This window comes from Oncorhynchus gorbuscha, linkage group LG11, assembly GCF_021184085.1.
Source record: "Oncorhynchus gorbuscha isolate QuinsamMale2020 ecotype Even-year linkage group LG11, OgorEven_v1.0, whole genome shotgun sequence".
Classification (NCBI taxonomy): domain Eukaryota; kingdom Metazoa; phylum Chordata; class Actinopteri; order Salmoniformes; family Salmonidae; genus Oncorhynchus; species Oncorhynchus gorbuscha.
The window spans coordinates 17,748,840-17,761,505 of NC_060183.1; the positions used below are offsets into that span (position 1 = coordinate 17,748,840).

At 42.6% G+C, this 12,666-nt stretch overlaps 1 protein-coding gene across 1 annotated transcript in view; it reads right to left on the bottom strand.

Annotated features, from left to right (window-relative positions):
* The window catches only part of LOC124048202 (anthrax toxin receptor 1-like), a 28,412-nt gene that overhangs the window by 9,900 nt on the left and 5,846 nt on the right, over positions 1-12,666 (bottom strand). The window contains exons 2-14 of the mRNA XM_046368732.1: positions 7,547-7,618; positions 6,527-6,598; positions 6,250-6,331; positions 6,107-6,137; positions 5,933-6,006; positions 5,753-5,821; positions 4,948-5,028; positions 4,650-4,710; positions 3,839-3,937; positions 3,613-3,682; positions 1,675-1,753; positions 1,365-1,460; positions 146-184 (exon numbers count right to left, since the gene is read on the bottom strand). Coding sequence (XP_046224688.1) covers positions 146-184; positions 1,365-1,460; positions 1,675-1,753; positions 3,613-3,682; positions 3,839-3,937; positions 4,650-4,710; positions 4,948-5,028; positions 5,753-5,821; positions 5,933-6,006; positions 6,107-6,137; positions 6,250-6,331; positions 6,527-6,598; positions 7,547-7,618 — 925 coding nt within the window. The remainder of the gene's footprint in view (positions 1-145; positions 185-1,364; positions 1,461-1,674; positions 1,754-3,612; positions 3,683-3,838; positions 3,938-4,649; positions 4,711-4,947; positions 5,029-5,752; positions 5,822-5,932; positions 6,007-6,106; positions 6,138-6,249; positions 6,332-6,526; positions 6,599-7,546; positions 7,619-12,666) is intronic.

Below are 12,666 nucleotides of genomic sequence, written 5' to 3' on the forward strand. Positions count from 1 at the left end.
AGACCCCACTTATTGAGCATAGACCCCACTGAGCTTGACGATGCGTTCCCTGGCTCACTAATAGGCCTGTGCTATGATTGAGACCCTGTGTGTGTATAGTCTATAATGCATGCGTATACTTTCAGAGATTTAAGAGCTGACTTACTGGCTCTGGAGGGGGTGGCGGAGGAGGCTCCTTGATCACCTTGACAGGAAGTTCAGGGGAGAAAGTCACATTAATCTCAATCGTTGGACACCAGCTATGTTTCCAGTGATTTTTCTTTGAGACATTGAGAACATTTGCATAGAAAATAGATTAGGCAATCGCCTGCTAGGGTGCGTATCCATTTAACAATCTTGTTTTGATAAAACAGCTGGATGTAATGACATGACACCAGAAAAACTACAGTGTCTAATAAAAATGTAGTGGCTGAATTGTTTCATTATCCATTGAGGTAAATTGCGCATGAATCAATTGGCTACAGCCTGTATCCCCTCCCACCTATCTGTTTTATGTCTCAGGTAGCCTGAGAAAGCCAGAATGGATAGAATGCAATAACTGTCTAATATTTGCCATATTCTAATCATTCCCATGTGCCTGAATGTATCGCCGTGGCGAAAGTTGCACTCCTGTAGATCTGACATAATTGGATGGTGAAACTTGTATCAAGACAACCAGAAAAACAAGGAAAAACAATTCAGCTGTTCTTGAACGTCAGGAAAAGTATCCTGCAAAGAAACATGATTTTTTTATATAGTTGAAAAATAGATTTAGCCGGCAGATGTGGCAATCATCTTTTATTGTCCAAATAAAGAATGTTCAACAAAAGGAAAACCACAGATGTATCATTCATTATCTGAATGAACTGCAAAACTAAAAGAAATTGGTTACAAACGTTTAAAGTAATGTTTTCTGGTAAGTAAAAACCCTTACAAACAATAACAACATAATTGTCATTAGATTGAACCAGGTTACTTTGTTTACGGTAATTACATAAGTCATTCCAATGAAAATGACTCTGCTATAGGGTCTACTCTATACAGTATACAGATGTAGGACCTTCATTTGAGCCAGTTTGCTATAGCAGGAAAATAATCCTGCAGTAACAGGAAATTTGAGTTATTATGTGGATTATAATGAATGGACATTTTTGTAGGGGTTGATACATTTTATATAAAAATCATGTCTGAAATTTCGAAGTAGAAATAACAAACTTCAGAAGACTTTTCAAATCACAAATACACCACATGTTTTAAATGTCATACATTGCAGGAAAGTTCTCCTGCAACCGGGTGATCAAATTAAAATCCTACACCTGTAAAATAACACATGGCCCATAATCGGCATCATATTGAACCAACTGTTAATGGAGGGTTACACTAACCACAGTGCAGCAGAGGGGCCAGAACCACCACATGAACAGCACGGCCATTAACAGGAACAGAACCAGGAGGGTGATGAGAAGGATGGTGCCATCAAACTGCCAGGGAAGATAAAAGACAGAGTTAAGACAGGGTTACGACTAACATTAGGAGGAGGAAGCAGAAATAAAAAACAGAACACGATTCAGATAGAAGAAACAAACCAAAGATTCAATGCAAAATCATGGAAATTGGATAATTGTTTCCCAACTTTAGACAATTTCTAGTAAGTTTTGAGTAGTAGTTGTAATGTGATTGGTAGAGCAAACTTACACACTCTGTGGTGGTGATGTGTACAGAGCTAGTGATGAACGACAGGCCTTCATTCATGCTCACTTGTAGATAAACAACCCTGAAACAGAAAAACAGACAAATTAGGCTAGTTAAGACCTGCTTGCCCAAGACCACTGAATAGCAAAAGGACACAGTTGTCCAGTGCCAAGGTGCCACACAAAGAGAGCTTTGCGCCCAACAAACAAAACTATTAATGCACAGACATGTTATTACATGTCTGAGACTAAGTAGGGCACTGGTATCACAGTTGGTTTAACCCTTGATGCCCACATTTCTTCATATCTCCAAAAACTACTGCAAGTACCTTTCTCTTCTGGGTGCAAAACAATTATTCACATGTGACCTCAGGGAGCCTGGAAAACTTCTAAAACTTTGGCGATAAAATGCCTAATTTGGAATTCCCTGCATTTTCTAGGGTTGCAAAGCACGCAGACTGATCAACAGGATATGCGAACTAGGGCATTTGGACTGATAAGCATTATTTGGTTTGGCTGTCTGGAGTCAGTGGGTTAAATTCAGTGCCAGCAAACGGCTGTGTAGACTCCACTCTTATCCCTGATAGAAGTAACGATCAAGGGAAAAATATGGTCAGTTGGACTTGGGCCATGTTCACATTTTGTGGAGATGTGAGTATGCGTGTGCATGTGTGTGAGGGGAAAATGATCAATTTGACCATGGGGTGCTAACTGCTAGATGACTGCTAGAAAAAATGGTGAAAAACAATGGGAGAGAGGGTAGGAGGAGGAGGGAGTTAACTAGAGAAACTGGATGTTCAGGAATAAAATACCAGACAGAGAGGAAGACAGGAAGTGCCAGTCTTGGCTGTGTGGTGTCAGACATCTGTTAAACAAGCAGATGAAAGGGCAGGGTCTGCACAAGGCAGACGTTCTGCTGCTTTGATCAGAGCTGTTAGTGAGTGAGAGAGAGAGAGAGAGAGAGAGAGAGAGAGAGAGAGAGAGAGAGAGGTGGCAGGGTGAGGGTAGAGGACGTAGAGGGGAGAAGCAGGCAGGGGAAGGGGGTGAGCGCTTGGGGGTAGAGGAGAGAGTAAGGCAGGCAGGGGAAGGGGGTGAGCGCTTGGGGGGTAGAGGAGAGAGTAAGGCAGGCAGGGGAAGGGGGTGAGGGCTGGAGGGAGACGAGAGAGGAATAGAGGAGTGGAGAGTAACAGGGTTTTGAGTCTGGGGGAGCACAAAGAGTGGGTGGGAGAGAGAGTTTGTGGGCTGGAAAGTACGTCATGTACTTTTATTTAATGTCTCCCTTAAACTGTCTCGACCAAGGTCAAAAGAGCCCTCAGAGTCTTAAGTCTTTTACCATTGCTGTCTAATTCCTCAATTTATGATCTGATCCAATAAGTTCTTAAAAATGGGGTTCTGAAGTGGTTTGTTGATGTTGGAGATTCTGAGGCCTACATTAGAAACGAGGCAGCCTGATGATGGATGTATCTGTTATTGGATTATGGAGCACACAGGAGGCTGCTGAGGGGAGGACAGCTCATAGTAATGGCTGGAATGGAGTAAATGGAATGGTATCAAAGACATGGAAACCACATTCGATACCATTCCATTAATTCCGTTCCAGCCATGAGCCCGCCTCCCCAATTAAGGTGCCACCAGCCACCTGTGATGGGGCAACCATAACACTGTCCTCATTATGAAAACACAGGGCTCTAACCAATGAGGCTCTACCTGAATGAACTCATTGGCCTACAGAGAGAAGAGAATAGAGGAGGAGTGGAATTTGGCCCTGACAGAGTCCATTAAGACACCCTAATGAATAGCAGGCTTCTTCTGGTAGTGTGTTTATGTGGGAGGGCTTGGGGGGTGATCGGCTAGAAATGCGAGGGAACAAACACTCATCCTACAGTGCTTAAAAACAGTGATCGCTCTGACCATCTTAAAACGGATTAAAAAAGGTACTCACTGCCCAACTTCATCTATAACCGGAGCCGTACACAGCAGGAACGTGTCTTCGATTTCCACAGGCTTCTTATCTATGGAGAGAGCCAAACACTCGGTTTACTTAAACACGTTTTGTTTCTTCAATCGACTGTAGTTCTTCATGCATGTTACAGCTGGAAACACACATTGGTATGAAACACCTGGTTCAGCCTACAGTAGATGAAGTGTAAATGGAAGCAGGTACTCACTAATGGTGAGGGTGTCGTTGAGTCTAAAGCTGCACAACACCTGCTCTATGTTCCTGGCGTGAAGGAAACCGTTTCCTCTCACCACTACCTGGAAGCTCTCTGGAAATAAGACACACCCTGAGTTTAGAATAATACTACATAAATGTAATATGATCATAGGCTATCAGACTTTGCACAATTATGTTGGGTAGCATACAAGATTAGCTAGACTGACTTGTCAACATCGGTTAAATAAAATACAGAAAACATCATGCTCGGGGTACACAGGTCTTATGGGACTTTTTAGTCATTTATCAAATTGACTTCCATTTGGCAGGCCAGCATAAATTAAACATGGACATTCCATTTAGAGACCCTTTCATTACAAGATTCCCAATACACTACCCTCCCCAATGGGGATTCCTGTCTGTTGGGGTCATTCGAGTGATCAGGGTCCCATTCATTAGGTACCAAATGGCCCCCCCCAAAAAAGAATTTTCCAATAAGAAACACATTTTAGTAGATGCCCTTATCCAGAACAACTAGGGTTAAGTGCCTTGCTCAAGGGCACATTTTTCACCTAGTCGGCTCAGGGATTCAAACCAGTGACCTTCGGTTATTGGCCCAACGCTCTTAACCGCGAGGCTACCTGATGTTTTCCATTTCGAAATGTTTTTCTATGTTTTGCTACAGTGTGCCATAATGACTACGAGCCAGCTGAGCCCCAGTCAGAGGGAAGGGCACCAGCCTGGCCCCTTAATGAAATGAACACAGCACTTAGGCAATGACAGGGAACTAGCGCTGCTATGCTTTGATCCTTTAGGGACCCCACCTCCTGCACAAACACTGGAGGGCTCTGCAGCTAGGATCTCAATACAGGACTTCTTGATGATCTGGAGAAAGAGAAAATGATTGAGTTGACAAGGTTAAATACGCTAAAGGTGACTCATATCTTGGATTCTGTATCGAAATAAGAGACAGGTTCTTCACATTTGAGACACTCAGTAGCTATAGGCTACATTTACAACAGTCTATTTTGACCTTTCAACTTTATTTGATATTTCTCTGAAGGTACTGTATGTTTCGTGAAACAGGTCTAAGTCTCTCCTTCCTGGCCAGTGTGTATTTACCGAGTCGATCACTCCTCGCAGGGCTACGAATCCGCCCATCACAGGAAACACATGCTCAATGGTGTCTGCTATGGTGGCCAGCTACAGGGGGATGGAGAGAACAGGTTTAATTTACACAGACCCAGTGCTTCCTCCTGGCTCCTGTCTCAGGAACCAGAGACACACACATCATGACCCATTCACCTTCGGTGAAGAGTTCAATGAACACTTGATTTGAGACGAAATAACCATATAATTATATTGTATGGTGATTGTACCTTCATCTCTCTCTACATGCATGACCAGGTTAGGGGGGAAATAACAGTACAATGATAGGGACACTACGTACAATCCTGATGAACAATGGACATTGGACAGAGGCCTAAACAACCTCAATGAAGGGAAAAGTACAGTATTTATATCCAGACATTTAGTGAAAGTCAATCTGGGTGGCAGAACGATGCATACAAAATCAGGTTAAAACACTGCATGACTCTGAAGCTTGCTTCCTTAGCTAATATGGTAATCGTTTGCATGCAAGTCAAAACGCCCAATTTCATTACTGCTCAGCCTGGCGTATAAGTAGCCCTGTAAACCTCACAAGGGTTCAAGATGTGTAGGTAGATGCAATTATGGGATACATAGTCTACAAATGGGTTACTAAATGTAAATAGCACATATTGTAATCATTGTTGTGAAATAATATTGAGTGCGTATTATTACTAGATGTAATTAAAGCATATCATTTTCTGTTAACAACAGGTTCCTAAATGTGTTTTGACAGGGGAGTAGGACATGCATATTTTACTGCAAACTAAACCCTTGCCTGTGTCTCGTTAAAGTCCTTTACTCCAACACAGTACACCATAGCTCCTAGAGACCGGCTTCTCTCTGCCTGTTTGTTGGGGGGGGAAACCAAGAATCAGCACCAGAGAACATTGTTTTAACATCGTCTTTCCTTTACATCAACAGGAAGGTGAATGTTATATCAATCCAATTGGCCTACCTCCTGTTGTGCAGTGACGAGTTGGTGTTCGTTCAGCTCCCCATCCGTCAAGGCAATGATGACACTTGCTGTCCCTGTAACGGAGAGGTCAATCAATTGTATGACCTCAACATTGCCAAGTATAGAGTGCTCTTTGCTGTCTAACCCTAGTGACAGTTGCCATTGGAAGCTCACCAAAGTTTTCGTGATGTATCTGCTCATTTGCCTGAAAGGAGAAGACGATGTTATTCTTCTCATTATGTTAAATAAAAAAATTAAAAATGTTAAACAGGTGTATAACATGATAAAGTAAGACCATGTCAGGAGCAGATAAATACCCTTTCCAAGCCCAGGTGCATAAAGGTGTCTCCACCAGGTATCTCTTTTCTCAGCACATTCAATCCTTTTCTTATCTCCACCCTGACAAACAACACAAATTACACGTTATCATTTGTTTTTTTGGTCTTGGTCTGATGTCTAAATGTCATTACTGAGTAAAATAGTCATCACCACTTCTATTCCCCATACAAGAAAAACAGATGCATCCCAAAATGCACCCTATAAACTGAACAAGGTGGCATTTGGGATGCATTTAACCTAATATTTTCAGTGTACCTGTTTTCTGTCAGTTTCATGAGAGTGGTTCCTCTGGATGAGAAGACAATGAAGGACATTCTCAACATTGGGCTGTAAAACAACACAGCACACAAACAACGGTTAGATACTATCGTGGTCCTGAACCGTTCAACAATTCCCGTTTGTCAAGCCTCAAAGAGGCCATACTATGTTACACCTCAACACATAAACAAACAAACTACAAATCGGGACCACACAATGGACACACTCTCCAAATCATTTACTTCATGTATATATTGTGACATGCAAACACATGGATCTCACATGGAAACATGTCCAAGCATTCAAGCATAAATCACTGAATTCTCTGTGGTTAGTTCTTTCCTATTGTTTGTTTATGGGCCATGTTCACAAGGACTCTGGACCCAATTTGGTGGATTCATATGTTGCTTTTGAGAATATTGTGATGGGGGGAAAAACAATACCACCCAATCGGAGGAAGCTTACTAGCTATTGACGTTAAGGGAATAGCTAGCTGACATTGCTGTGCACTCTGGTCATGTATGTCTTTGTCCTCCAGCTTGAAGCTCTCGAGCTGCCATTATGTTCATGACACATGCCATTACCGCGGTTGGTTGGTAAGTGAATGAGCACATGGACAGTCTGTGCTCCATTGGGGAAATCATTTTTTTTTGCTGGGGGAGGGGGAGTTATGTGTTGTCGAGTTCTGTTTCTCTTAAAGCTCGTTGGATGGATCCTGAAACTACAGGCCAAGCAGCACTGAAGATACTTCTCCTATTAATAAATAAATGCTTTTACAGAATTCCCATGCTGATGGCGATGAAGGGCTATTTTCCGGCATGCGTGTTGTTTATTTCTCTGGCTGACGCCGCGGAGTCTGGCGTTCACCCACCCTCACATGAGAGATCGCTATCACCTCCAGCTCGTGGCCTCAGCCAATCGGACCGTCCCGATTCAACTCACCTCTGTGCAGGAACTAGCCATGCTGCCTCTTCAGGCCCTGATTGACAACAAAATATCTTTGTGATGTTCACTTACCTGATAAACTTTTCAGCTAGATGCTCCACAAAGGAGTAGATTTCTATCCAGTGGTGTTTGACACTGCCAGATCTTATAAAGAAAGAAAACAGAGGAATAGTTATATCCTACAACCTAACCTCGTTTAAACCCACATGTGACACGTTTCCTAAATGTTTATCCAACATCTCCTAGTACAGGAACTGTTTGTACTATTGTGACATATAAAGTCAACACAAAATCCTAACAGAGAGGTTATCAGTAAGCTGATTGGCCAAACAATATGTCACGGAAAACACAAGCCATTTGAACATTAGCAGAAGAATCTCTATTGACACAAACTAACCCCATTTATTAGGGAAAAGGAGGAAAGTGAGTTAGGACACATCTGAGGACCAAGTCTGTAACTTAGTAGCAGTAATAGTCCCTATGAAAGCTGAATGCTCTCCACAGAGAAGAGCCTCATTTCCTCTTAGTTCAGGAGGGAAGGGACCTGGCTGGGGGTTGTGGCGGTGACTCGTTACTGAAGAATACTACACATGGGAAATGATCTAATTTATCGAACTGAACCAAACCGCTGTTAGCGGATGGATGAAGCAGTAGCCTGAAATGCGATAAGGCTGCTGACGAAGCCTCACATGGATGTCTGATGTAATAGTTACAATCTGGGCACCAGACATAACATGAACTTGTTTTCCCAGTTTAGTCTCCGCACTGCTTTTCTTGGTGTATATTTGTGTCGTTAATGTGTAGGATAAACAGGCATGACATACTGTGCAGCTAGAGTTGAGTATATTCTTTAGAAGCCTTACAAACATTGCATTCAACCGAGTCAAAGCACCTTGTGAGGACAATACTTGTCAAAGTAAACAAACCTCAACCAAACAGAACTTGTGGAGGAGGCCGGCGAGCGTCACACTTGGATGTTCAACAAATGTGCTGAATAAACAGTGTTCATCTGAAGCGGCTTGGACAGACACAGTCGGACTGCTCTGACCCGAGGGAAGAGCCAATCTGTCAGGCATGCAGTTCCTTTCATTACTACGGGGGAAATACTACACCTCAAAATGGCTTCTTTCATGTACAGTACAGCCATATAGGGATAGTGTTTCAGTGATTCTCTAAGAGGAGTGAAGCTAAGGACTCCCCGCCTTGGAGATTTTTTATATTTTTTTGCATCACAATGGATATTATTTGTGTTGGACAAGAATGTTTTCTGAGGTACCAGGCAGTCGTGGGATTGGAGTCTAGCTTGCAGTTTTCTCACCTGTATAAACAGCATTAGGAAAGGAAGTGGGCTATTGTCTTGTGAGATCCTTGAAGAAAAATGTCGTGGTACTTTTTCTTTGATACAATATTAATAGACTGAGTCAAACCATCACAGTTCAAAAGTTTTGGAAGTTGTTATTGCAAGCTTCAACAGCTTTGTTGAATGACTGAGCTCTTGATGACAGGAGTTTGAGATGATATCATATCAAAACGAGTGCACGTTTCCTTTGTCTAGTGTTATATAATTGATAAATCCTCTGACTATACGTACATGGTAAACGGCACATGTCGGGCCATATGAAACTCATTTTGAAACTGATGGAACCCCATAGCCAAGAGAGAGAGTGAGCGGGGTAATTAAAACCACGCGTTGGCTCTTTAATGTCTCTGCTGCTGGGGGAAGCAGAAAAGATCCACCATGGATCTCCAACCACAAGTCCATTTTTTTTGTCTTTCAGCCCACACAGCTCAAATAGATCAGGATTGGTGAGGGCTGTGCTCTAACCAACCCACTGAAATCTGTCCTGGGGAATAACAGACCAACGAGCACAACAGACAAATGACATAAGACGAATGACAGGCTATGGCCTCAAGGCCATAAACAACAGCTATTTAGTTTACTACAGCGTTTGATCGGACGGCTGTAGCTGTATTGTTTCCAAACACCTTTGGACACTCAGGACTGTGCTAGATGTCTGAGAGGGAGAGAATTTCTTACTTTAAACAAGAAAGCCCAGAGTCATTTATATATATATATATATATATATATATATATATTTTTTTTTTAAATCAAGCCTTTCTTTCCGCTGACTGTGTGAAAACTCACCACTACAATGAGCAAAATGAAGTGAGTGAGGGAGAGAAAGAGACAGACAGAGAGAGTGTTCATTCGGTCTAGGCCAGGGATGTCAGAAAACATGTGGGGGGGAAAAGGCTCTGTCAGACCCAGGTGTTCAGTAAACGGCTCTGCTCTCACGCTTCTAAGTGTTGAGAGGAAAATACAACACCATGAAGCTGTAGGGTCCAGTTGGGCCTGCTGCATGTTAAGAACCAGCCCAGTCTGCGAAGCAGTGATCTTACTCCAATTTAACTGACTATGCACATGGATTTATACGGAGAGGCCCTTAACCTACTTTTAGCTTGAGGCCTACTTGAGGTGTCTAGGCTTCCAACTGCAATCTTTCTCTACTCTCACTCCCTTTTGGATTTTTTTTTCTTTTTTCCCTCTCTTCTTCTCACCCTCTTTCTCTGGGTGCAATATTATTTTCTCTAAATAGACTCACGTAGAAATGTGAGTTATCCATCTGCCATTGTCGTTGAAAGCAAGTCTAAGATGCGGTAGATCTGTTCTATGTGCATTAATTCTATGGCTCCCGTTCTTAAGTTTTTGCGTCTTTTACTTGCGGCTTTGTACAATACAAAAATACAATACTTTGGCTCATGGAAAGTATATTTCACAGCGGTTTAGATGGTACAATGATTCTCTACACCAGGGATCATCATCTTGATTCAACCGCGGGCCAATTCTTTTCTTGAACGGATGGTCAGTGGTTCGGAACATAATTATAAATAATTTGTAAACGGCAAATTGACCAAACGGACACAAGATTGAACTACTAAAACAGAATAATTTCAAACCTTGCTGACATTTGTATACGATCACTTACTGTATATCTGTCTATTACGCGTGGGAATACTTTGGAACAGATTTCCAAAATGAAAATCACTTGGAGCTGATTTGCTGCATGTTTACAGTCTTTTATGTTCAACAATAAAATAATAATTTTTAAAAACCTGGGGGCCAAATAAAATCACCCGCTGGCAAATTGTGGCCCGCGGGCCACCAGTTGGGTAACCCTGCTCTGTACTATACTTGCTTGTTTTGACACATAAACTGAAATTAGGTTTTAGAATTTTAGCAACCAGGAAATGGCGGCGCGATTTCTTCATAGTGCATCACCTTTAACAAGGCATTTATTCCTGCAAAACACACATGCCAAAGGCTTCTTCTGATGCGTTATGGACGCCAGAGCAGCACCATGGTCCAGGAGAGAGAAAAACAACACATGCCAAAGGCTTCTTCTGATGCGTTATGGAGGCCAGAGCAGCACCATGGTCCAGGAGAGAGAAAAACAACACATTCCACAGGCTTCTTCTGATGCGTTATGGAGGCCAGAGCAGCACCATGGTCCAGGAGAGAGAAAAACAACACATTCCACAGGCTTCTTCTGATGCGTTATGGACGCCAGAGCAGCACCATGGTCCAGGAGAGAGAAAAACAACACATGCCAAAGGCTTCTTCTGATGCGTTATGGAGGCCAGAGCAGCACCATGGTCCAGGAGAGAGAAAAACAACACATTCCACAGGCTTCTTCTGATGCATTATGGAGGCCAGAGCAGCACCGTGGTCCAGGAGAGAGAAAAACAACACATTCCACAGGCTTCTTCTGATGCGTTATGGAGGCCAGAGCAGCACCATGGTCCAGGAGAGAGAAAAACAACACATGCCACAGGCTTCTTCTGATGCGTTATGGAGGCCAGAGCAGCACCATGGTCCAGGAGAGAGAAAAACAACACATTCCACAGGCTTCTTCTGATGCGTTATGGAGGCCAGAGCAGCACCATGGTCCAGGAGAGAGAAAAACAACACATTCCACAGGCTTCTTCTGATGCGTTATGGAGGCCAGAGCAGCACCATGGTCCAGGAGAGAGAAAAACAACACATTCCACAGTGAGAAAGTCTTGACATGTTTACATTATTTATAGACTCCAGATGTAGTTCGGGTTGGCTTGGATCTTAAAAATGATCACAACTTAACGCCCAACTTCAATGTTGGCCTGTGGAAAAAAACATTTAGCAATGATTAACATTCTTGTGAAGAATGACGTAGACTTGAAAAGGAAGAACAAATGGCTGCTACATGCAGCTTCTATTGGGAAAACACAGGTGCCAAATATAATTGTTTCCTATTGTCCCATAGCTTGATCAGAAAACAATTATATCAAGGCCAAGCGGGTCAAGACACACAGTATGGCTGTAGGAATCTGCTAGGGCATCAGAGCTTCTAGCATTATTATCTTGTCTTCTAAACAGCGAATGTTCCGTTGGCCAGAGTTTTTACGTCCTACAAGAGGTAAATGCGGGTGGCAGTAGCTAGGTTTCCATCCGAATGGCGACAGATTTTCATGCAAATATTCCCCAAAATCTGCATTAAGAAAATATGCGAATTTCCCCACCAGTTTCCACCAAACAGACTTGTTGCGGGTAAAACTCTGTGCGTGATGACGAATTGCACACAAAATGTACCTTTTCACTTAAGTGTTCAAGGACCGAATAAAAATCAAATGTTCAATGTGTTTCCATAGCTTTTTCAACTCTACCTATAGTCATGTCACAAATACTGTTGCGTTAAATAGCAAATGTGCCTAGTCTGGTCTTGACACATGTGCTCTAGACAACAGCAGATACAGTGCGGGTAGGCTCTGCGGGTAGGCCCTGCGGGTAGGTTAGTCCACCTTGCACTTTCACCACCCTGTGAAGTTCATCAAAACTTATTTCATCTGTAGCCTAATAAACTGCATGCTTTCCCGAGTCGTATTGTGAGGACCACACAACAAATCATCGCGTGACTCGCCGAAGTTTACTTCGATATTATGGTTATTATATCAATAATTGCGCTTGAAGGTGTTTCCATCGCCATGTCTCGTATAATTAATGTTACCGACACAACAAGATGCCACCATGTCGAACGAACAAATGATCTGTTGGCATTTATAAAATTGTACCCAAAACTTCCTGTTTCCATCACAACTGACGTGATTCTTTTTTATACAGTATGACTTTACTCACATAAAAACTGTGGATGGAAATG